This window comes from Bufo bufo, chromosome 4 (assembly GCF_905171765.1).
Source record: "Bufo bufo chromosome 4, aBufBuf1.1, whole genome shotgun sequence".
In the NCBI taxonomy this organism is placed as follows: domain Eukaryota; kingdom Metazoa; phylum Chordata; class Amphibia; order Anura; family Bufonidae; genus Bufo; species Bufo bufo.
In genome coordinates, this window is record NC_053392.1 from 442,362,951 (window position 1) to 442,388,345 (window position 25,395).

Consider the following 25,395-nt stretch of genomic DNA (forward strand, 5'->3'; position numbering starts at 1 on the left):
CCCCATCCACATGTAGCAGAAAAAAATCTGCATAGCATTGAGGGAATGCTGTGAAAGTCCACAGAATGTGGAGTGAGGCCTACAGGACAGAGCTCTTTAGGCTACTTTAACACTAGCGTTTTTTTCTGGATCCGGCAGGGTTCAGCAAAAACGCTTCCGTTACTGATAATACAACCATCTGCATCCGGTATGAACTGATCCGGTTGTATTATCTTTAACATACCCAAGACGGATCCGTCATGAACTCCATTGAAAGTCAATGGGGAATAGATCCGTTTCCTTTTGTGTCAGAGAAAACTGATCCGTCCCCATTGACTCTGCATCCTGCGGTTTGCTCTCCGGTATGAGAACGGAACGGAATGCATTTTGGGGCATTCCGTTCTGTTCATTTATGTCTTGTCCCCCTTGACAAGGAATGGGGACAAAACGGAAGCGCTTTTTTCCGGTATTGAGACCATATGACGCTAGTGTGAAAGTAGCCTTAGGGAGTTTATTGACTCGTATCCGTCGCAGACAACTAGGTGGATTGCTTTTGGGCTACAGGTTAAAAGGGAATGCTCAGGGCAGTCCATACAGATGCGGAGAACACACACTAAAGCTGTACTGTGGTCAGTTTTGAATACAATGCATCATCTTATGATGACGTCATAACTGTGATTACATGAAAAGCCTATATGTGCCGTCATGATACTAATACATGGACCTTCACTCTATTATAGATTGTGAAATGAATCACATTGTTAGACATATACAATGACCTTGCCGCAAGTGAATGGAAAGAATGTCCAATAATTCCATTCTCATTACTACAACACTCGTCACACCCTTTTTTCACTGTCTGCCAAGTTTTTCTTAAAATGGAAACAGCTTTTACCTTGTAGAATATGAATCTTCATTTCTGTTTATAGGATAAAGTCATCTTTGAGTCACAAGTAAGGCTTTCTTCACATTTTTTGTTTACATAGCACAGCGCAGCAGGGAGCATCCTATTCCCCCTAATAGATCTCTATGAGGGTGAAAAGGACAAGGGATCAAAAGATTTCAGGTTCTAGCCCCCTAAGGGGGCTAATAGTTATTAAATAAAAAGCGTTAAATTTTTTTTAAAATAATTAATATATAAACGTTTAAATCACTTCCCTTTCCTATTTAAAGGGGTTATCCCATCAAAAGGATCATAGTTTAATTTGTCCACGCTGCGACAATGATCATTTTCCTAAATATAATGTTTAAGCCAATTCCTACCCTTCTCGCTAAAAACCTCCCCCTTTTCTTTCATTGTTGTACTGTGTCCTCCCTTAGTTACGGCCACCTTTCGCCGGCCGAATGCAATGGCCGCGCATGCGCGGCGAGCGAAACCACCTTCCAGTGTGTGGCTGCATTTCTTCCATGAACGCGCACGCCGCCGGCCACGCATGCGCGGTTCTAAATTCCCTTGTGCTGCTTCTGAAACAGAGCCGCGGAATGCAGGACGTGAGAGGGTAGAGAAAGCGCTGCAGCGTCTCCCAGAATGAAGTTCGGCTGTAACGGGAGCGCGCACGCAAGTAAGGGAGGCGGAGTCAACTGATCAGCAGAGCGCTGACTAGCTGCCCATCAATAGAAAGGACAACGCCCCAGGAAATAGGCGTTAGTACAGAGCGAACAGGAGACGCTGCGATGAAATTAGAAGGTGGGATAACCCCTTTAAGGCTACTTTCACAGATTTCACACTGGATCTGTCATGGATCAGTAAAAACGCTTCCGTCACAATAATACAACCGTCTGCATCTGTTATGAACGGATCCGGTTGTAATATCTTTAAAATAGCCATGATGGATCCGTCATGAACACCATTGAAAGTCAATGGGGGACGGATCCGTTTTCTTTTGTGTCCGAGAAAACTGATTCGTCCCCCATGACTTACATTGTCCGCTGCTTGCAGCGTTATTCTGTCCGCAGTGGGGAAGCAACCAAATGGAATGGAATGCATTCTGGTGCATTCAGTTTTGTTCAGTTTGGTCCACGTTGATAATGAATGGAGACAAAACTGAAGCGTTTTCCACCACTATTGAGCTCCTATGACGGATCTCAATAGCGGAAAGGGAAAGCGCAGATGTGACAGTAGCCTTACATATAAATTATATTAACAATAAAAAAAATAAACCTATCGCTTATCGCTGCGTCCGAAAATGTCTGAACTATTAAAATATGAAAGAAAAATTCCTGTACGGTAAAGGCCGTAACAGGGAAAAAAAAACACGATTCGCCATCTTTAGCCACCCCCCATCCAAAAAAAAATTAAAAACAGTGATCAAAAAGTGGTACGTACCACAAAAATGGTCCCAATGAAAACTAGAGTTTGTCCCGCAAAAAAAAAAGCCCTCAAACAGCTCTGTGGATGGTAATATAAGAAAGTTTGGGCTGATAGAAATGGCGATGCAAGGAAAAAAATATTATTTAAAACAAAAAAATCCTGTATACAAGTTTGCTGTCGCTGTATTTGTATCCGCAGAATAAGAACATCATGTCATTTTTAGCATACAGTGAACACCATAATGTCAAAACCTAATAAAACCTTCAATTTAACCCTACAAAGAATTTTCTTTACCGGTTTTCATTAACAGACATGGTAAATTAAATGGTGCCCTTAAAAAATACAACTTATGCCACAAAAAATAAGACCTCACATGGCTATATGAAGGAAAATTTCAAAAGCTATGGCTAATGGAACGTGGGGAGGAAAAATAGAAAATGTGAAACCAAAAATGGGCCTGGTAGTTAAGGAGTTAATATTGCCCACTTACTTATTTTTGTATTTTAACATTATCCAAACTTTATTAGTTGGAAGCAGCCAGAGCAAAACTAAGGGCTGTGATATATTTTATACTTGTAGATGCTGAGTATGCATGGAATATTATACCTGTGAGATGAGCGGATGTGCACAATGTGATACTTTATCTAGCACAGGAATAAAGACATATCCTAAAGCTTTAATTTTTTTCACCAGCCCATTGTCTTACACATTTTACGAAAAATGAAATATTATTGGTTCCACGCCAGATCCTTAGGCTGTATTAGGTCTCATACAATTTTCTACTAACTTTTTCTTTATCAAGCAACAGTTCTGACCTCAGCATTGTTGGCTGTCACTGTATTGATGCCACATAATATCAATTTCCATGGAAAAATATGTTATTTAGGCTACTTTCACACTTGCGTTGTTCTTTTCCGGCATAGAGTTCCGTCACAGGGGCTCTATACCGGAAAAGAACTGATCAGGCATATCCCCATGCATTCCGAATGGAGAGTAATCTGTTCAGGATGCATCAGGATGTCTTCAGTTCAGTCATTTTGACTGATCATGCAAAAGAGAAAACCGTAGCATGCTACAGTTACGGAATGCCGGATCCGTCCTTTAAACCTTTAAAAATGAGAAAAAAATATATACCGGATCCGTTTTGCCTGATGATACCGGAAAAACGGATCCGTATTGCAATGCATTTTTCAGACTGATCAGGATCCTGATCAGTCTGAAAAATCCCTGATCAGTCAGAAAAAATGACATGCGTTTGCATACAGTTTGCCTGATCAGGCAGGCAGTTCAGGCAACGGAATCAAACAACGCAAGTGTGAAAGTACCCTTAGGCCCTATTCACTCAACTGTATTTTTGGTTTGTATCCGATCTGTATTTTTTTGCGGATAGGATGTAGACTCATTCATCTCAATAGGTCTGCAAAAAATGCGGTACAGTTGAGCCTGTGCACTGCCGCCAATAGACAGGGATAGACGAGCGCTGTACTCAGTTATCTCTAGCAGTCCCATAATGATGAATAGAGCGGCAGGCTCATGCTTCATTCATACGTGGGAACATCCCTATTCTTGTGATTGTCGCTGGTCCGTGTCACCACCTATCTAATAGTTATCTACTATACAGTGGTATGGGAATAACGTTTTACAATTATCTAAATTATTAAATGCCTTTTAAAGGGGTTGTCTCTCAAAAAATATTTTAAAGTCTTCTAACCAGCATTCTGGATTTGAATACTTTTGTAATTGCATATAATTTGAAATGTAGCATAGCCACTGAGTTATTCAGTAAAATATATCTGTATGGCGCCACCTGCTGTTTTTTTTCTTATTTCCTTGTCCAGCTCACTGAGATGGCCGCACATGCTCAGTTTCATCCTTCAACTGCCTCCTGAGCTGTGATAGGGAGAGCCTGGACACGCCCCCTTAGCTGCAGCAGAAAAGACACCCCCTTTGTGCTTTCAGCTGGATATAAATGTAGTAGAGCAATGAATGGAGATCCATGTGAGGTACAGGGCTGGTTCTAGCTTTGTTAGAAAGAGGTTGTTGTGTACTATATGATGTCTGATTGATATTTATTTTTTACATTAGTTATAGGATAACCGCTTTAACAGATTTACAATTTACAGTTATTTTAGACATAATATTTAAAACCTTTCCCACAAGACTATTAAAGGGATTTTCTGGGATATTTAACAAGACAGATTGGAGATGGAGCATATAGAAATCCCTATGATCCATGCACAAACATCTAATGCATTTGGCCAGCTTGGGAGGCATCGGGTAGCACTTATCAATGCAGTTTGTGGAATCATCAGTGATTTTATTCTTATGAGTATATGTGCAGAGATAGTGAGATGCAGAAACGTATTTGCAATCCGTGTATGGGCCAGATTTTATGTACCGGAACCCACTGCGAATGTCAATAAATTGAGCTATTCACATAGGCATGTCCTAGTTTTTTGCTTCCAAATACACACATTTTAGTCTCTGGGCGTGCACAAAAGGAATGTAATGCATGTAATTCCGCATGAAATATTGAAGCAATGGTAATGTCAATACTTATAGTACATCATCTGGAATCTGTGCGTATTGTTGGATAAAGTTAAATTATATCCACTGCGTTAATTGAGATCTTTCATATGAATGTTTTACAGGCGAATTAATCAGAGCTTTTAATTTTTACATTTTGTATAGTTATTGAGATGATCAGATACCAAAAGGTCCATTAGGTTCCATCATCTATCATTTTTACATGTCCTAGTTACCGTATACCTATAGTAGATTTATGCTGGTTGTATGTTCTGTATAGTTAGGGCATGGGAAAGCAAAATGCACAAGACGCACTACTAATTGTCTATTCAGAGCATACATATAAGGTAATGAGGTGACATTCTTTTCAGATCAAAGGTTAGCTCTCGGTCAGTTGAGTTTTTTTATTTCACATCACATTTTTCTGCTCAGTGTTGCATGCCCTAAAGCAGTCAGAATGGCTTATGTCAGTGGATGGGTGAATGGCTGAGATAGAGACTGCACTCTAATTACTACAACTGGTTAAACTCCCTTTTAACATAATTAACCTATTCCTTTTACTGTTTTTCTGTTTTATTGCTTTGTGCTGACTGTAAGTGTTCTGCCTACATTTGTAAATGCATCAGAGTATACAGCACTGAAACAAAAGCTTCCAAGTGTAAAATACATTTATGGGTATCTGTACGTATAACACAGGGTAGCAGGTTGTCAAACACATACATGTTTTGTATAGGTTTATACAAAAGAACAAGTTGGTCTGGTGAGATTTATCAAAACTGGTGCAAAGGAAAACTGGCTTAGGGCAAGTTCACACTTCAGTGATTTGGTCAGTTACTTCCATCAGTTATTGTGAGCTAAAACCAGTAGATAGGCTACATTCACACTAACGTATTTTGTTTCCGCGTCCGTTACGTTTTTTTTTTGTGGATTGGATGAGGACCCATTCATTTCAATGGGTCCGCAAAATATGCGGACAGCACACCGTTGTTACAATGGATCGGCAAAAAAATGGATGCAATACGGATGCCAAAAGAATGTCATCCGTATTTTTTTGCGGATCAGTGTTTTGCAGACCACATACTGTCGTGTGAATGTAGCCATAAGGTGTAATGGAAAGATTTCCTCTTGTCCTGTGTTTTTATCACGTCTGATTAGGCAGGTAACAGACATGAGGCGCAGAGGGGAGGGAAGGAGAGTGGTGACCCCTAACTTACCTAGCACTGGCACCTATTTTTTTTGCTGAAGGGAAACATGGACAACGGACGCGGAACACAAACGGATGAACTATCAGCATTTTTTTGCTGACCCATTGAAATTAATGGGTCCCCATCCTATCCGCAAAAAAAACGTAACGGAGGCCGAGAAAAACAACTGTCGTGTGCATGAGGCCTAACACTTCAACTGTGAGAGACAGAATCTAAAAAAAAAAAAAAATCCACAAATAATTAGCATTTTATTGTATGAAATAAGTACAGCTGAAACTCGAAAAATTTGAATATTGTGCAAAAGTTCATTTATTTCAGTAATGCAACTTAAAATTAGAATATTGTGAAAAGGTTCAATATTCTAGGCTCAAAGTGTCACACTCTACTCAGCTAATTAATCCATACCCCCTGAGCAAAGGGTACCTCAAAATTGTGACTTTGGGGTTTCATAGGCTGTAAGTCATAATCATCCAAATTATAACAAATAAGGGCTTGAAATATCTCGCTTTGCATGTAATGAGTCTATCTCATATGTTAGTTTCACCTCTTAAGTTGGATTACTGAAATAAATTAACTTTGCACGATATTCTAATATTTCGAGTTTCACCTGTATTTGATACAATAGAAAAACAGAACTCACTATATGGTACAGAAACCTTTGTTTGGATATACAGAGGTCAGACGTTTCCTGTAGTTCGTGACCATGTTTGCACACATTGCAGCAGGAATTTTGGCCCATTCCTCCATGGATCTTCTCCAGATCTTTCATGTTTCGGGGCTGTCACTGGGCTACATTGAGTTTCAGCTCCCTCCAAAGATTTTCAATTGGGTTTAGGTCTGGAGACTGGCCAGGTCACTCCGGGACCTTGAAATTCTTCTTATGGAGCCACTCCTTAGTTGCCCTGGCTGTGTGTTTCGGATCATTGTCATTCTGGAAGACCCAGCCACGACCCATCTTCAATGCTCTTACTGAAGGAAGGAGTTTGTTGGCCAAAATATCGCCATACATGGCCCCATCCATCCTCCGTTCAATATAGTGCAGTCATCATGTGCCCTTTGCAGAAAAGCACCCCCAAAGTATGATGTGTTTTCCCCCATGCTTCACAGTGGGGACGGTGTTCTTGGGGCTGTACTCGTGCTTCTTCTTCCTCCAAACATGGCAAGTCATCTGACCACATGACCTTCTCCCATGCCTCCTCTGGATCATCTAGATGGTCATTGGTGAACTTCAAACGGGCCTGGACATGTGCTGGCGTGAGCAGGGGAATTTTGCAGGATGTTAATCCATGACGGCATAGTGTGTTACTAACGGTAATCTTTGAGACTGTGGTCCCAGCTCTCTTCAGGACATTGACCAGGTCCTCCCGTGTAGTTCTGGGCTGATTCCTGACCTTTCTTAGAATCATCCTTACTAGGGGTGCACCGAAATTCCGGCAGCCGAAAATGTACCTAATCCATTTCGGCCGATATTGTTACATATCGGCCGAAAATATGGGGTGTGGGATTTGTCACCCACCATCTGCGGGCGGGCGGTTTACTGTATCTTTATTTTACCTTACAATCGTGACGCTCCAGTAACAACTCTGCAGGCAGAGCGGAGGGCGGCGTAACGTCACTTACTCACGTGACGCGCCTGCTCCGCCTCCTTCATTCATAAAGTGGGCGGAGCAGGTGCGTCACGTGAGTAAGTGACGTTACGCCGCCCTCCGCTCTGCCTGCAGAGTTGTTATTGGAGCCTCACGATTGTAAGGTAAAATAAAGATGCCATGAGTGATGCTGTGAGCAGCAGGGCCGGGGCTGTTATGGGTAGGGGGATCGGTCTATGGCACTGTTATGGGGAGGGGGGATCTGTGCACTGTTATGGGGAAAGGGATCTGTGCACTGTTATGGGGAAAGGGATCTGTGCACTGTTATGCCCATAACAGTGCACATATCCCCCCCCTCCATAACAGCGCCACCCACAGATCCCCCTCTCCATAACAGAGCCACCCACAGATCCCCCTCTCCATAACAGAGCCACCCACAGATCCCCCTCTCCATAACAGCGCCACCCAGAGATCCCCCTCTCCATAACAGCGCCACCCACAGATCCCCCTCTCCATAACAGCGCCACCCACAGATCCCCCTCTCCATAACAGCGCCACCCACAGATCCCCCTCTCCATAACAGCGCCACCCACAGATCCCCCTCTCCATAACAGCGCCACCCACAGATCCCCCTCTCCATAACAGCGCCACCCACAGATCCCCCTCTCCATAACAGCGCCACCCACAGATCCCCCTCTCCATAACAGCGCCACCCACAGATCCCCCTCTCCATAACAGCGCCACCCACAGATCCCCCTCTCCATAACAGCGCCACCCACAGATCCCCCTCTCCATAACAGCGCCACCCACAGATCCCCCCTCTCCATAACAGCGCCACCCACAGATCCCCCTCTCCATAACAGCGCCACCCACAGATCCCCCTCTCCATAACAGCGCCACCCACAGATCCCCCTCTCCATAACAGCGCCACCCACAGATCCCTCTCTCCATAACAGCGCCACCCACAGATCCCCCTCTCCATAACAGCGCCACCCACAGATCCCCCTCTCCATAACAGCGCCACCCACAGATCCCCCTCTCCATAACAGCGCCACCCACAGATCCCCCTCTCCATAACAGCGCCACCCACAGATCCCCCTCTCCATAACAGCGCCAATCATTAAAAAAAAAGTTTTTTAAAAGTATTTGGGCAAAAAGGCAGTTTCGGTTTCGGTTTTCGGTCAAGGGCATCCTGAATTTTCGGTTTCGGACCAGAATTTTCATTTCGGTGCACCCCTAATCCTTACCCCATAAGGCGAGATCTTGCACGGAGCCCCAAATCGAGGAAGATTGACAGTCATCTTGTGTTTCTTCCATTTTCTAATAATTGCGCCAACAGTTGTTGCCTTCTCACCAAGCTGCTTGCCTATTGTCCTTTCTGTAACCTATCCCAGCCTTGTGCAGGTCTACAATTTTTTCCCTGGTGTCCTTAGACAATTCTTCCGTCTTGGCCATGGTGGAGAGATTGGTGTGTGATTGATTGTGTGTGGACAGGTGTCTTTTACACAGGTAACGAGTTCAAACAGGTGCAATTCATACAGGTAATGAGTGCAGACAGTGCTCCAGCCAAAATAAAATTTTAGTCGCCAAATTTAAAATACATATAATATAGCTGGGATGCTTAAGAGCATGGGGTTTTCGAAGCTACAGCCCACACAGTTAAACGGGCTGTGCATTCATTTCCAGGACCTGTCAGACTATCCAGATTCGCGTTGGTAATCCCTAGGTGCTGGGTCATTTGCTTCTGGGCCTCCGCTGCTTGTCTTGGGTTTCTCCATGAAAACGTTTGGCTGCAGTGGCATCAAGACAATCACTGGCCACAGTGAGGGGCAGAACTTCACCCAGCAGACGTCTGCAGCGTGTGTCTGCTGGATGAAAGCCTTTTTTTCTTAAGGAGGCAGAGCAGCGGAGGGTCTAGGCGTAAACGGCGACATAACAACAAAGCCTTGTCGCCATTTTGCAATTCTAAGTCGCATTGGTGACCATTTTAGTCGCCATCTGAAACACTGGCCTCCACAAATTGCGGATCAACAAAACGGATGACGTCCGTATGGCATCCGTTTTTTTACGGATCCATTGTAACCATGTCTATCTTTGTCCGCAAAACTGACAATTTCTATCTTTTTTGCGGGGCTATGTAATGGACATATGGACACTGAAACAAAATACCTTCGTGTAAATGTAGCCAAAGGGTGTATTCACACGCAGCAGATTTGTTATAGAAACGCACTTCCAATCATCTGAATGGGGTTGTTCCTGCAGCAGGTGCATACTTTACTGCCTTCAATTGAATGGGACAGTCACAGAAATGTCTCCAATAAATCTGCCACGTGTGCCACTTAGACACCAGAATTACTGTAAGGGATTTACTAAGAACTAAGGGGGTTCATCAAACTGGTGTAAAGTAGACCTGGCTTAGTTGCCCATAGCAACCAGATTCTACCTTTCATTTTCTAAATGAGCTGTGAAAAATGAAAGGTGAAATCTGATTGGCTGCTATGGGCAACTCAGCCAGGTCTACTTTACACCAGTTTGATAAATGACCCCCTAAGGGTTTTTCTAGAATCCTAAAACCTTCATAAGGGCTCATGCACACGAACATATTTTTCTTTCCGCTTCCGTTCCGGGGTTTTTTCGGACTGTAGGCGGAACCATTCACTTCAGTGGGTCTGCAAAAACAACAGAAGATACTCCGTGTGCACTCAGTTTCCGTATTTCCGTTCCGCCAAAAAAGTAGTACATGTCTGATTATTGTCCACAAATCACGGTCCGAGGCCCCATTCAAGTCAATGGGTCCACAAAACATACGGGACGCACACGGAACACATCCGTATGTCATCCGTATTTTGCGGATCCATACTGTAGAAATGCTTTGCCCAGCCCATATTGCTCATGTGTTTGGTGATTAATAAGTTATTGTTTCCGTTTCCAATCCGCAAAAACAGATCAAATACGGAAACCATATGGATATGTTTTGTGCAATAACAGAACGGAAGATGACTTAAATCAGAGAGAAATAAAACTCAGATATGGAACAACGGATCTGTGAAAAACGGACCGCAAAACAGCAACGGTCGTGTGCATGAGCCCTAAGGCTGTATGCAGGTTTCAGTGTATTATGCAGCAGTGCACACATCACCGCTGAGTTGCACCAAAAACTGCTAGTGTCCAGCCTAAACAGTCACCCCCAATTATTCCACCAGACAATAACATTTTGGGGCGTCATATCCTCTGTGCGGCAGTTGCCCATAGCAACCAGTCAGCCTGCAGCTCAGAGAACATGAATGGATCTGATTGGTTGCCAAGGGCAACTGCTAACCGTCCTCTCCTATCTGCCGTAGTGAGCGCCTCACACGCTGCCATCTGGAGCTGACGCCGGCTCTTCTCGTGTCCTGGTGTGAGCGCAGCGGGCCGGACTTCAGCGGTCACCGGGAAGACGCGCGGAGGAGGGAGAGGAGAGCGGACACCGCAGACCCGGCATACACCGGGCCATCCTCTGTTATCGCCTCCTGGCCATTCACCTTACTGCCAGGCAGCATAACCACCCCGACCACAGTGCCCCCTGCAGGCAGGCGCTTACGGATATCCCTCAGTATTTCCCGCAGCTGGCGTTGTGATGCCGGGAGTACCAGTGATTCCGGGCGGCACAGGAAGAATACCAGTCCGAAGTGAACAATCCGGTTGTGGGGAGGCTGCGGCCGGTCTTGGCACGGTTTCTCTCCCTTGCAATGGTTGTCATGTTTTGCGGTTTCCATGCTGCGAGGCCCCCTGTTTAAATATATCTCCTCCATTCCCCAGCTCGGCCGGGAAGAGCTCCCGCAGAAAGTTCTCCAGCAGATGCCGGCTCTCCGCCCGGTCCCACAGTTCCTCGACCACCAGGACTTGTTGAGGACCCCGAAGCGCTCCAGCACCTCCCTGAAGCGGCTCTCCGTGCAGTCTCTCGCTATGCCGGCCTTCATCATCCTAGCAGCATCCTGACCGTACAGCCCCGTACACAATCCACTGACTGCAGAGCAGCGGAGGGTCTAGGCGCAAATGGCGACAGGACAATAAAGTTTTGTCGTCATTTTGAAATTCTAAGTCGCATTGGCGACCATTTTGGTCGTCATCTAGAGCCCTGGCAGAGTAGGAGGGCTTCTTAAAGAAACGCTAACAGGTCTGAGAGCCAGAATTCTTGCTGGTTCGTAGATGGTCAAATACTTATTTCATGCAGTAAAATGCTAACTATTTAAAAATCATACAATGTGATTTTCAGGATTTTTTTAGATTCTATCTCTCACAGTTGAAGTGTACGGTACCTACAATAAAAATGACAGACCTCTTCATTCTTTGTAGGTGGGGAACCTTCGCCAGTGTATCAAATACTCTGTGTGTGTATGTATGTATGTGTATATATATATATATATATATATATATATATACACATACACACACACACACACACACACACACGTAGAAGAACCCGGCTTTGGACGGATATATTTAATGTAACTTTGACCGTGGGGCATTATTGTCTTTAAAGGGAACCTGTCACGAGTTTTATGGTGTCCTAACTAAGGGCAACATAAATAAGTGACTGATTCTCTTAGCAAAATGCTGTGTCACTTTCTTTAATTGACCCAGTCAATCTGCCAACGTCTTGTATTGAAAAGCTCCAGCTGATAATGATGAGTCCTGAATATTCGGGAGCTCCTGACTCTCCCTGCCCACCTGCTGCTGAATGACAGTTTTTTTCCATATGAATCAGCAGCACGTGGGCAGGGGAGTGGCTATAGCTCTGAATTAAATATACGCTGGACTCAATGACATTACGATGGACTCAAATCAGCTCATTAGCATGCGGCATCTTTGTGTGTATATTATGAGGTAACCATCTGTCACCAGTAAGTGAATACATCTAAGGCACTTTTTAGTAGTTAATGATTGTATATAATTAGTTAGATTATAATCAAATATCCACATGACAGGTTCCCTTTTATTGACGGTATATAAAACCCCACAGAATTAGTATACACTTGAGGTCATGTGAATTACAAGTTACATCAGCGTCTACAACAACGTTGGCTAAGCGTTGCAATGGAAATCATATTAACTCGCACATAAGCTATCCAATACTAAGAATGTCCTTCATTGCCTATAGCAACCAATCAGAGCTCATATTAATGACTTATAGCAAAATAGAAGCTGAGCTGTGATTGGTTGCTATATGCAACCTGCTGAATATCCAGGCAAACTGCCACAACAGCCAACAGACAATGGCTCCTGTAGTTTGGTGGTTAGATTACTAAGCATATTTTTTGGCAAATAATTGGAAAGCGAGGGGTGACAATTTATACTCAAAACATAGTCTATGACGTTCCCTGGGTCACAGGAGGCAGTAAATGCGACGGTGCGGATTCCTTTAGCAGACATACACACACACATACATACATACATACACTCAGCTTTATATATTAGATATATATATATATATATAAGAAAAATGGCGGCACTGGCTATTAATAAGAAAAATAGGGTGCACGTTCCTAGGGAATAGACTTCTTACCCCGCAATAAAATCCAGAAAATGGACGGCACTCCAGTTAGATGAAAAAAATGTGATTCCTTTATTCAACCATCCGGTGCAACGTTTCGGCTCTAAATGAGCCTTTTTCAAGCTGCTTGAAAAAGGCTCATTTAGAGCCGAAATGTTGCACCGGATGGTTGAATAAAGGAATCACATTTTTTTCATCTAACTGGAGTGCCGTCCATTTTCTGGATTATATGTATATAGTGTATACCTCACCCAGAATGCTCCAGATGGGAGAGGTACAAGAATCCAGGAAAGCGGTGTGGTTTCAGTGTAGTGTAGTTTGCTGAGGCATTTTTGTTTAAAGTATGTCAGTGGCCTACATTTTTGTGGAATGATGGGTAGGTTCTAGAGGGACCTTCCTCTCATTCCACTGTGGCATTTTCCCCTAACCTGAGATGAACCCAGGTGTAGCTGCTGGGCTCATTGCTGCGAGGATAAGGCTACTTTCACATGTGTGGCATTGCAATCTGGCTGCCAGTTCTGTCAGAGAATGCTGGGAATCTGACAGACACAAACCGCAGCGTGCAATTCGCAGCATTTTTACCAGATTGTGACTCTATTGCCTCTGGACCTCATTATAGGTAATGGGGCCGGCGGGCATTCAGGTTGCATCTGGCAGTGCCGCATTCTGAAAATTCCAACAGGCTGTTCTCTGCCGAAATCACCCTACCGGAATAGCTGCCACATATATGAAACTAGCCTAAGAGCAGGCTCAAAGCCTCATTCAGTGTTAGTGCCTGGAAACGGATTCCCGTGTGTTTGGATTTGAATTACATAGTTTAGGTAACCTAATGTATAGTTAAGCTTTGTTCACATCCCCGTTGCCAGATCCTCTACATCACCACCGGATCCCCGTTTCCTGCAATGAGGTCTGGCAGTGATCCGGTTGATTTCCGGCATAAATGCTGTGTTTCGGCTGGACAAAAAACATTGTATTCAATGTTTTTTTTTATCCATCCAACAGCTGGCATTTGTGCCGGATCTCTGAAACGAAGATGTGAATGCAGCTTTAGCGCCCAAACTTTTTGTGACATGACCGACATGGTGGACGTGACTATCCTCTACAGTATTTGCTTGTACATTCCAGATGTCCATTTGGTGATCACGGGCACAGTGGGCAACTGACTGGTGCAGATTTTTGTGGAATATATATCAGACTGCGTGTATGTGAGCATTGTGTTCTTCACAGCACATTCCGGAAGCATGCCATTAGCTTTGTACAGAGGACATTCGGTCAGTGCTATATACAAATCCTTTTGTAAAATAAACAGAAAACTTCCCATGTATTCCACTTCTCGGGAAATCTGCTTGAGGTATTCACAGATTTACAGCCTCAAAGTCTATGGTGACATGACACATTACATGAAACAGAATATCAACAAAGCGAGTGTGAAGATGGGATTGGTCAGGCTTTGTGCCAGTCTAAATCTGGAATTTGGAGTTGTTCTCATGTCAGCATTGTGTTGAGTAGTTTCAGGATGTTTTCATATCGTTCACACTGTTGGAAGAACATTCTAAAGTATAATGGGAAGAACAGGGCAGTCCGCAGTCACTAAATATGTCAGATGGATTGCTTTCTGGCAGAAAAATGTTTACTGTCTGGTGTATGCCTTGGTGTAATGTTATTTTAGAAACTGTCTCCAGTTGTCAAGATTTTAGCTGACAACTAAGGCTAATTTTTTTTATATAAAAAATGTATGCAATTTATTATCGGTCTTCATAAAAGTTGATTACTTACATAAATAGTTTAGGAAAAGTCTTAAGCCTCATGCACACGTCCATGGAACACGGACCGTGAGATACCGGCCTGGATTCCTGCTGAGTGCAGGAGCGCACGGCGTCATTGGTTGCTATGACACCGTGCACCCGCTGCTGTACGGTAACACACTCGTATTATCTATACGAGTGTATTACTGTACAGCAGCGGCGGCACAAAGCGCACGGCGTCATAGCAACCAATGATGCCGTGCGCTCCTGCACTCAGAAGGAATCCAGGCCGGTATCTCACGGTCCGTGTTCTACGGACGTGTGCATGAGGCTTTAGTCTAATTGTCCATGCGTGAATATGAATGTCCTAAAAATGTCATTGTAGAACAGTAGGAATCTTCTCCAAAGGTTCCATGTGTCTTCCATGATCTTCAGCAGCAACCACCCCCAACAGACGTGAGAGTGAGAATCAGACCACCCCCTTGTCTGTCTCTGTCAGTCATTTATACCATAGAAATAGGCGTGTCTTAACTAATGTATGGGCTTATACATCGTCCTATATGGAGACTTCAAATATAGTCTTGACATTCCCATACAGACCTCCCATTGCCAAGTGTATTACTATAGATGGTGTCAGTGTGTAGTGTAATACATACTTTAAATTAAATACCAATTAATATTATATCCTATATTATTTAACACTTGGCTATGTTAAAGATAATACAACCGGATCCGTTCATACCGGATGTCAGACGGTTGTATTATCAGTAACGGAAGCGTTTTTGCTGAACCCTGCCGGATCCAGCAAAACGCTAGTGTAAAAGTAGCCTAAGCGTACTGAAGGTATGCCACAATCCTAGTGCCCGTCATTTACTATAAAATTGGCTATTGAACTGTTGATGCTTACAGTACATTGTATAGGTGTTTTTCCTTTAAGTGCCACTGTCTAGCGACATATATCATAAGTTTTGATTGTTGGGGTTGGAGTGCAGAGACCCCCGCTGATTGCTAGGTCAAGGACAGACAAGTGCTCACATAGTGCTCACTGCAGGAGATGAAAGGGAGACAGACTCAGCTGAAAGTCTATGGAGTGATTGGTCGGGGTCTTAGTGCTCAGACCCCTACCAAAAAACTTTCGATTTGTTTTTATGACATCAAAAGTACAGTAACATTTCCCTCTTGGCTTGAGACATCCCAAGATGAGTGGTGTCAGATGACCAACTTAGAAAAGAAAAATTTATCTTTACTCTGTCAGGCGTTGTTTACGTTCTGTGGAGCACATTTATTAAGATGTTTTAGACACCAGTCTTAGTGTTCTTTCACACTTGCGTTGTTCTTTTCCGGCATAGAGTTCCGTCGTCGGGGCTCTATGCCGGAAGAATCCTGATCAGGATTATCCCCTTGCATTCTGAATGGAGAGAAATCCGTTCAGGATGCATCAGGATGTCTTTAGTTCCGGAACGGAACGTTTTTTGGCCGGAGAAAATACCGCAGCATGCTGCGCTTTTTGCTTCGGTCAAAAATCCTGAACACTTGCCGCAAGGCCGGATCCGGAATTAATGCCCATTGAAAGGCAATAATCCGGATCCGGCCTTAAGCTAAACGTCGTTTCGGCACATTACCGGATCCGACGTTTAGCTTTTTCTGAATGGTTACCATGGCTGCCAGGACACTAAAGTCCTGTTTGCCATGGTAAAGTGTAGTGGGGAGCGGGGGAGCAGTATACTTGCCGTCCGTGCAGCTCCCGGGGCGCTTCAGAGTGACGTCAGGGCGCCCCACGCGCATGGATGACGTGATCGCATGGGGCGCCCTGACGTCATTCTGGAGCGCCCCGGGAGCCGCACGGACGGTAAGTATACTGCTCCCCCGCTCCTACTATGGCAACCAGGACTTTAATAGCGTCCTGGCTGCCATAGTAACACTGAACGCATTTTGAAGACGGATCCGTCTTCAAATGCTTTCAGTTCACTTGCGGTGTTACGGATCCGGCGGGCACTTCCGGCAAATGGAGTACACGACGGATCCGGACAACGCAAGTGTGAAAGAGGCCTTAATGAAGCCCTAAGCTGGCGGTGGATCCGCCAAAGTTATGAAGAGGCACCGGCCTCTCCATAATTTCGACAGATCCAGCGACAGTTCTAAATGTAAGACATCTTCCTAGCTGTGTCTTACATTTAGACCTTTTTCTACGCCTGAAACAGGAGTCGAAAATGGTAAGTGAGACGAGCCTGTCCGCTTCCCCGTCCACAATTTTAGACCTGGCGTGAGTGGGGAGAAGTTGCAGATAGTGGGGCAACTAGCCATTGCTCCTCCATTTGTGCCTGAAATACGCCTAATATTTCAGTATAATAAATGAACCCCCATGTGTCTGGGACACATCTGTAGTTCGGGGACGGGCACTGTTCTGTCTAAGGCTACTTTCACACTCGCGTTTTGCCTTTCCGTTTGTGAGATCCGTTCAGGGCTTTCACAAACAGTCCAAAACAGATCAGTATGCATTCTAAATGGATAAGGATCTGCTCAGAATGCCTCAGTTTGCCTCCGTTCCTCCTCCATTCCGCTTTGGAGGCGGACACCAAAACACTGCTTGCAGCATTTTGGTGTCCGTCTGATGAAACTGAGCCAAACTGATCCGTCCTGGCACACAATGGAAGTCAGTGGGGACGGATCCGTTTTATCTGGCACAATAGAAAACGGATCCGTCCTCCTTTGACTTTTAGTGGTGTTCAAGACGGATCCGTCTTGGCTATGTTAAAGATAATACAAACGGATCCGTTCTGAACGGATGCATGCGGTTGTATTATCTGAACGGATCCGTACATGACTGATCCGCTCAAAACGCGAGTGTGAAAGTAGCCTAAGCTGTATTCTTTGGCGTTGAAAGTTAAAAATTCCAAACTTTGCAACAGGTGAAGCGGTTACTGGGCCTCGTTAGTATGTTGTTTTAACCCTTTCCAGTTCCCTGAGCTAAATGCACCAAACACATTCAATAGCTGTTATTCATTCAACCAACAACTGAGTCTCCCAGCATCCTCATACACATACATGATCAGCGGCCGAACATCTATGTGTATTCAATGGGGAGAAAGGAGAAAGACGTTGCCAGGCACTCCTGGCAGTAACTTATTTACAGATAAAGTCAGGGGAGAGTCAGGTGCTCCCCATACACGTTAAACGGTCGCCGGACCCGCCATTCTCAGCAGGTTCGCTGGCAATTCACTAATGTGTATAGAGGGAACACCGGGAGGCGGGGATTTTGCATTGGAGTAACGCCTCTGTTAAGGTGCCCATGTCGGCTGATCATACATAGTTGGTTCGGCAGAACATGTTTATGATGTCGATGGGGTGAGAGGAGACAATTGTTTATCTCCAGGGAGAACAAAAGATTCAGTTTTCATTCTCTCTGATGTCGGGGGAGAGTTGGAACATCCCAGAACAATTAGATTGATGGGTTTGGTCAACAATACACTGATGTGTTTGGGTGTCTTTACAGTTGAGGCATACAAGCAGGGAGAATCTCAACACTACACGAATAGAGGACTTTGATGGTTCTTTAGTCATTATCTAGCATTAATTTACTGTAGTGGAGACGACAGCATTTCCTGACAAGTTTCTTTGATAAAGATGACATTGCACAAAAATATAATGAAGCTACATAACATGTTAACAGGGTTGTCTCATCTCGTCGTTAATATGGCGAGATGAGACACAGTCCCGACCATCTCCCGGTCAGGAAACAGCAGAGCGATCCGGCCCGCGCTGTTTTAGTAGCTCCCATTGGAGTGCATTAGAGCTACGGAAACAGCATAGCACAGAAAGGTATGTGGTTTCCCTCACTCTGAAACACCATAGCTTGCTGTGCTACGCCGTTTCCGTAGCTTTCATGCATATCAACGTGAGCTATTAAAACAATGAGCACCAGATCGCTCTGTTCGTTCTCAGCTGGAAGATGGTCGAGACTGTGTCTCATGTCGCCTTAGTAACGGTGAGATGAGACAACCCCTTTAAGGTTGTGTTCCTATATGAAGTGAATTGGAGTAGCGCTACAGTAACTAGCTATGTCCTATACCAACTTCGGGAGTTGGAGCTACTCAGGAACGACAGAACATGTGGGGTGTGAGGTGTCAGGCACGCTGGCACAGACATTGATACAGTTACCAGAATCACTTGTATCGGCACATGCAACAGATGTGTCCATTTGCTGTTCACAGAGTATGTGGTCGCCGCTATCTTGCAGCCCATGGAAGCGGAAGATGACAAGGGAGTATGTTTACTTCACTGACACTGGGGCAGCTGGAGGACAGTATACAGTTATGTATGCTTTTATTGCGCATTCATGACTGTATATGGCATTTTGACCAGTTATATTGCAAATTGGCAAACCCCAGTTTCTCCTGTAAAACGTAATATTCTTTATTCTGACTGTTGCTTGTTTACTAGAATAGCAGCAGGTGTTAAACTTTTTTTATTTTTTTTATTTTCAGAATTATGGTCTGGAAACTGACAATATGAAAAACTTGGTGCTAAAACTCCGATCGTCTTCCAACAACCTTCAAAATTATATTGGCAACAGGAGGAAAAATGCATCTTATGATGGGACTACTTCATATAAACCTCCCAATGAGTTCCTTACATCAGTGGTAGAACTGATAGGCACAGCCAAAGGCATGTTAGCATGGCTGGACAGGTAAGCCGTAACATTGAAGTCATAAAGTTTTGTTCTTAAATGATAAATATCACTGAATAAGACATTGGGGAAGATGTCTTATCCTTATCCTTTGGATAGCATGTATCAGAGCTGTCTATAAGCAGCATTAGCGCTTCTCACTCATCCCTTCTAAACATGACCACTGACCTGATGAAATGACCACCAAGGTTTTATTACACAGTTCTGTGTATAGGAGCCTCTATAAAAAAAATCTTTTCTTGTGATCTCTTCTGATCCACGTTTCCTTTTTCCATGATTTTTCACCGACCAGCATCTGCCCAGTTTTTATAGTTTCACTGACTTCACCAGAATTTCCTATACTAAGTACAGTGAACTCTGAACTTTGTAGGCAACTATCGTTTTCATGTTCTTTCCCATAAGAGATGAGAAGACTCAAACAAATCCTCAGACTTCTCAAGAGAAACCTAATTTTAACTTCCCTTGGCATTTTGATAAAAGACAGGCTTCTTTCCTGTTACGGAATGCAGGACTTGGCTCGCTGTCCGCAGTCCACTTATTTCTGCGGTTTAAAACTATTCTGCTGCTTAACGGAGATGTTCCCTGGCCGGTTGACCCACATTCACAATGTATGTTTAGTCTGCCAGCATGTGCTCTTCAAAGAGTTTCAGCTTCACCTTTATTCATCCTGGATTTTTATGTTTGCTTACAGGACACCATTTACTGGGATCACCGACTTCTCTACAACAAAGAACAAAATCATTCAGCTTTGTCTGGATTTGACAACCACCGTTCAACAGGTCATACGAAGTAGTGCTCTGGATTTATCTCATGAAATCTATAGAATTACATATATCATGAAGCAAGAATATCAATATACTGAAGTCAGTTAGTACTCATTACAATGCACCTATACAGTCCCATAGACCTGTACCAAATATCCTATCAAAATCATTCAGATTTGCTCAATAGATACTAGATCCCTGAAAATATCTACAGACAAACTTTTCAGTTTGCAAAAAATTGCCACTTATTTACCTTGAGTCTTTTATGTCTATAGAGCACTTCTGTGACACGTCTGATAGAAAAAGTGCCTGATGCTGGAATGTGGCATTCTGCACGAAGATAGATAATGGTGGAGATTTATCAAAAATGGTGCAAAGGACCAATCAGCTGGCTCCTTTACTTTTCCAAAGGAGCTCTGAAAAATGAAAGGTGGAATATGAATAATTGCTGTGACCAGCTAAGCCAGTTCTACTTTACACCATTTTGGATAAATTTCCTTCCATGTGTCTTTCTTCCCTAGCTGAATCCACTATTTTCCTAGGTTATTCTTTCAGTGTCGAAGACAATATCTTATTAATAGCTGCCAATTTATAGAATTGTGGGTGGAAACATAGATGCCTTGCACCATCAGACTCACCCTTTGGCAGCATAAACAAGTTTCTCCTATTGGAGTGCCAGGTTCATTGTGTTTGCCCTTGTTATTTAGCCAGTGAGTTGGTTCTGATGACTCATTTCAGTTTATCGTCATGCTTTTCTTAAATCAAACACTGAACCCCTAGCTGGGCTACAACAGAAACTAAAGCAAGCTGTACACATGAGGTAGTTGTTAGCCGAGGGCTAGATCTCCTGATCCTCCCATACATATGCATGCTCGGCTCAGCCAAGCATGCAAATGTAGTGAATGTCATAGAGAGAAAGTAGCTGCCAGACACATCCGCCTGAGAACTGGATCGGCCAGTTTAAGCCCAGCTTGCCTGATCCTAGAATCAGGAGACATTAAAGGGGTTCTCCGGGAATTAAGAAAATGAAAACACCTAAATATTACTTTATTATAAATATATTCCCAAATATCTTTCATTATTTATAATGGCTTGTTTTGTCTGAGGAGCAATCATTAGGAGAAATAAAATGGCTGCTGTCCTATTAGTACACACAGAACCTGTCCTAATCACATAGCAGGACACAGCCACATCCCCACCTCCTCTCTGTTCATGTCTCCTTATGACCTCCATTCCTACAGAGATTCAGCTTAAGATCATATTAAACTGTATTCAGGACCATTATCCCTGACGAGCAGAGCAGAGAGGAGGATGAGGCAGCTCTTTACCTCAGTGCTCTGAAATACCTTGTCCTGCTGTGTGATTAGGACAGGTTTTGTGTGTACCAATAGGACGGCAGCAATTTTATTTCTCCTAATGATTGCTCCCTAGACCAAAACCAGCCATTATAACTAATGAAAGGTATTTGGGAATATATTTATAATAAAGTAATATTTACATATTTTAATTTTCTTAATTCCTGGAGAACCCCTTTACCCCTTCCCGACTGCCATACTGCTATATACGTGCTATTTGCACATACCCTGTGCAGATAGCACGTGTATAAACGTCATGGCAGCTCTTTAATCCAAGTGCTGCAAAACGCTTGGATTAAAGCTTCTGCCCCTTCACTGCTGCTGTCACGGACAGCATACAGTCCAGTAATGCCGGCAAGGGACCAATCAGAGTGGTCCCTTGCCAGCGATGGACCCGATTGGTTCGTCTGTGCAGACTAACCAATCGGATAGCGGCAGTGTAAAAGTGCCTGTTCCAGGCTCTGATCTGCACTCTGCAGATGAGAGCCTGAAATCAGGTAGGTGTCTTCCGTGCCCCCCGATCTGTGGGCCCCATCTGTGCCCCATGTATCGATCCTGAGCCGTCGCCATCAGCAGCAAGTGTCAGCTGTATGCTGACACTCTGCTGTAACCCTTTAGATGCCGCGGCAGCGGCATTCATGGGGTTAATAGAGGGAGGGGGCTCCCTTTCTCAACCATCGAGCTGCCGCTCCAGTGCTCCAGACTAAAATAAATACCTAGTAGCCATTGGCTCCTGAACTGAAAAAATTAGGAGCCAAAATAAATTTTTATTCGCCAAATCGAAACCGAATCGTAATTTTGGTATCGTGACAACGCTACGCCGATCAGATCGGCGTAGGTTTGTTTCGATACCAAAATTTTGATTCGCTTTCGTCACCATAAAAAAGTATTGCGATACTCAATACCGCGCAAATATATTAAAAAAAACACCAAAAAAGCTGCGTGCATTTCGAATTTTTGAAACGTTCGGCCCATAATAGAACAGTCCTATCCTATTTTTTGGGGTGACAAGGTGACTAAAAAATGGCGAATGCTCACCGCATAGGAGAGATTTTTTAATAATTTAATAGTTTGAACTTTTCGGACGCAGCGCTATGTAATATGTTTATTTATTTATTGTTTATATATTTTATATGTAAAATTGGGAAAGAGGGGAATTAAACTTAATATTTTAGGGTACTTTCACACTAGCGTTTTTCTTTTTTGGCATAGAGTTCCGTCACAGGGGCTCTATACCAGAAAAGAACTGATCAGGTATATCCCCATGCATTCTGAATGGAGAGCAATCCGTTCAGGATGTCTTCAGTTCAGTCGTTTTGACTGCTCAGGCAAAAGATAAAACCGCAGCATGCTACGGTTTTATCTCCGGCGAAAAAAACTGAAGACTTGCCTGAATGCCGGATCCGGCATTTTTCCCCATAGGAATGTATTAGTGCCAGATCCGGCATTCAAAATACCGGAATGCAGGATGCGTCCTTCCGGTCTGCGCATGCGCAGACCAATAAAAATGTGTAAAAAGATACAAGACGGATCCGTCTGTCCGCATGACAAGCGGAGAGATGGATCCGTCCTTGCAATGCATTTGTGAGATGGATCCGCATCCAGATGAGTCTCACAAATGCTTTCAGTCACATCCAGATCGGCGGATCCGGCAGGCAGTTCCGACGACGGAACTGCTTGCCGGATCATACTGCCGCAAGTGTGAAAGTAGCCTTAGTGTTTGTGTTATTTATTTATTTTTTTTACTTACTATTAGCCACCTTAGGGGCTGGAACCCTTGTCCTATTCACCCTTAGGCCCCTTTCACATGGGTGAGATTTCTGAGCGGGTGCAATGCGTGAGGTGAACGCATTGCACCCGCACTGAATCCTGACCCATTCACTTCTATGGGGCTGTGCACATGAGCGGTGATTTTCACGCATCACTTGTGTGTTGCGCGAAAATCGCAGCATGCTCTATGTTGTGTGTTTTCATGAAACGCAGGCCCCGTAGAAGTTAATGGGGCTGCGTGAAAATCGCAAGCATCCGCAAGCAAGTGCGGATGCGGTGCGATTTTCACGCATGGTTGCTAGGATGAAAGTCTATTCACTATGTTATTTTCCCTTATAACATGGTTATAAGGGAAAATAATAGTAGTATTCTTTAATACAGAATGCTTAGTAGAAGGTCAATATAATAAACATTATATACACCCCAGTATAATAAACATTGGTGGCGCAGTGCGCCCCCCCCAGTACAATAAACATTGGTAGCGCAGTGCGCGCCCCCCCCCCCAGTATAATAAACATTGGTGGCGCAGTTGGCAGTGCCAATGAGGGTTAAAAAATAAAAATTAAATTAACTCACCTCCTCCAATTGATCGCGTAGCAACTGGTCTCCTGTTCTTTCTTTAGGACCTGTCAAAGGACCTGTGGTGACATCACTGTGCTTATCACATGGTACATCACATGATCCATCACCATGGTAATGGACCATGTGATTAGCTCAGTGACGTCACCACAGGTCCTGAAGAAAGAACAGGAGACCGGCAGCTACGCGATCAATTGGAGAAGGTGAGATAATTTTTTATATTTTTTTTAACCCTCATTGGCACTTCCCACTGCGCCACCAATGTTTACTATACTGGGGGGGGGGGGGGGGGGATGCACTGCGCTACCAATGAAGATAACTGACCTGTTAATACAAATACAGGAGGCGGGTGCCGGAAACAAATAGCCGGCACCCGACCTCTATGACAGGAAGCTGCGATCAGCAGCAGTTAACCCTTCAGGTACCGCCCCTGAAGGGTTAACTGCCGCTGGTCGCAGCTCCCTGTCATAGAGGTCGGGTGTCGGCTATTTTATTCCGGCACCCTACCTAAGACAATCAGTCAAAAAATAAAAAAGCTATTGCTCTGACTATGGAGACACTAAAACATCATTTTTTTGGGGTTTAAAAAATGCTATTATTGTGCAAAACGTTAATAAATAAGAAAAAGTATACATATCAGGTATTGCCACATTTGTAACGATCTGCGCTATAAAAAGGTCACATGACCTAACCCCTCAGGTGAACGCTGTAAAAATAAAATAAATAAAAACTGATTCAAAACAACCAATTTTTTGGTCATCTTGCCCCATAAAGTGTAATAATGAATGATCAAAAAATCATATGTACCCAAAAATGGTACCAATAAAAACGTCAACTCTTCCTGCAAAAAAACTAGACCCTGCACAAGACGATCGGCAGAAAGATAAAAAAAATAAGGCGTTCAGAAAATAGAGACACAAAAACATAATAAAAAAAAAAAATATATATAATGCTTTATTATGTAAAACTGAAACAAACAAAGTAGACTTATTTGATAGCATTGCGTTCGTAACAACCTGCTCTATAAAAATAGCACATGATCTACCCTGTCAGATGAATCTTGTAAAAAATAAAAACAGTGCAATTTTTTGGTTACCTTGCCTCACAAAAAAACTAATATAGAGCAATTAAAAATCATATGCACCCCAAAATAGTACCAATAAAACTGACACTTTATCCCTTAGTTTCCAAAATGGAGTCACTTTTTGGGAGTTTCTACTGTAAGGGTGCATCAGGGGGGCTTGAAATGGGACATGGCATCTAAAAACCAGTCCAGTAAAATCTGCCTTCCAAAAACCATATGGCGTTCCTTTTCTTCTGCGCCCTTACATCAGTTTACGACCACATGTGGGGTG

At 43.7% G+C, this 25,395-nt stretch overlaps 1 protein-coding gene across 3 annotated transcripts in view; it reads left to right on the top strand.

Annotated features, from left to right (window-relative positions):
* The window catches only part of CNKSR3 (CNKSR family member 3), a 151,624-nt gene that overhangs the window by 70,842 nt on the left and 55,387 nt on the right, over positions 1–25,395 (top strand). For 2 of the 3 annotated variants that reach the window (XM_040429392.1, XM_040429394.1), the window contains exons 3-4: positions 19,370–19,572; positions 20,264–20,435. In XM_040429392.1, the coding sequence (XP_040285326.1) occupies positions 19,370–19,572; positions 20,264–20,435 (375 nt within the window). The remainder of the gene's footprint in view (positions 1–19,369; positions 19,573–20,263; positions 20,436–25,395) is intronic. The other variant, XM_040429393.1, reaches the window with a different exon arrangement.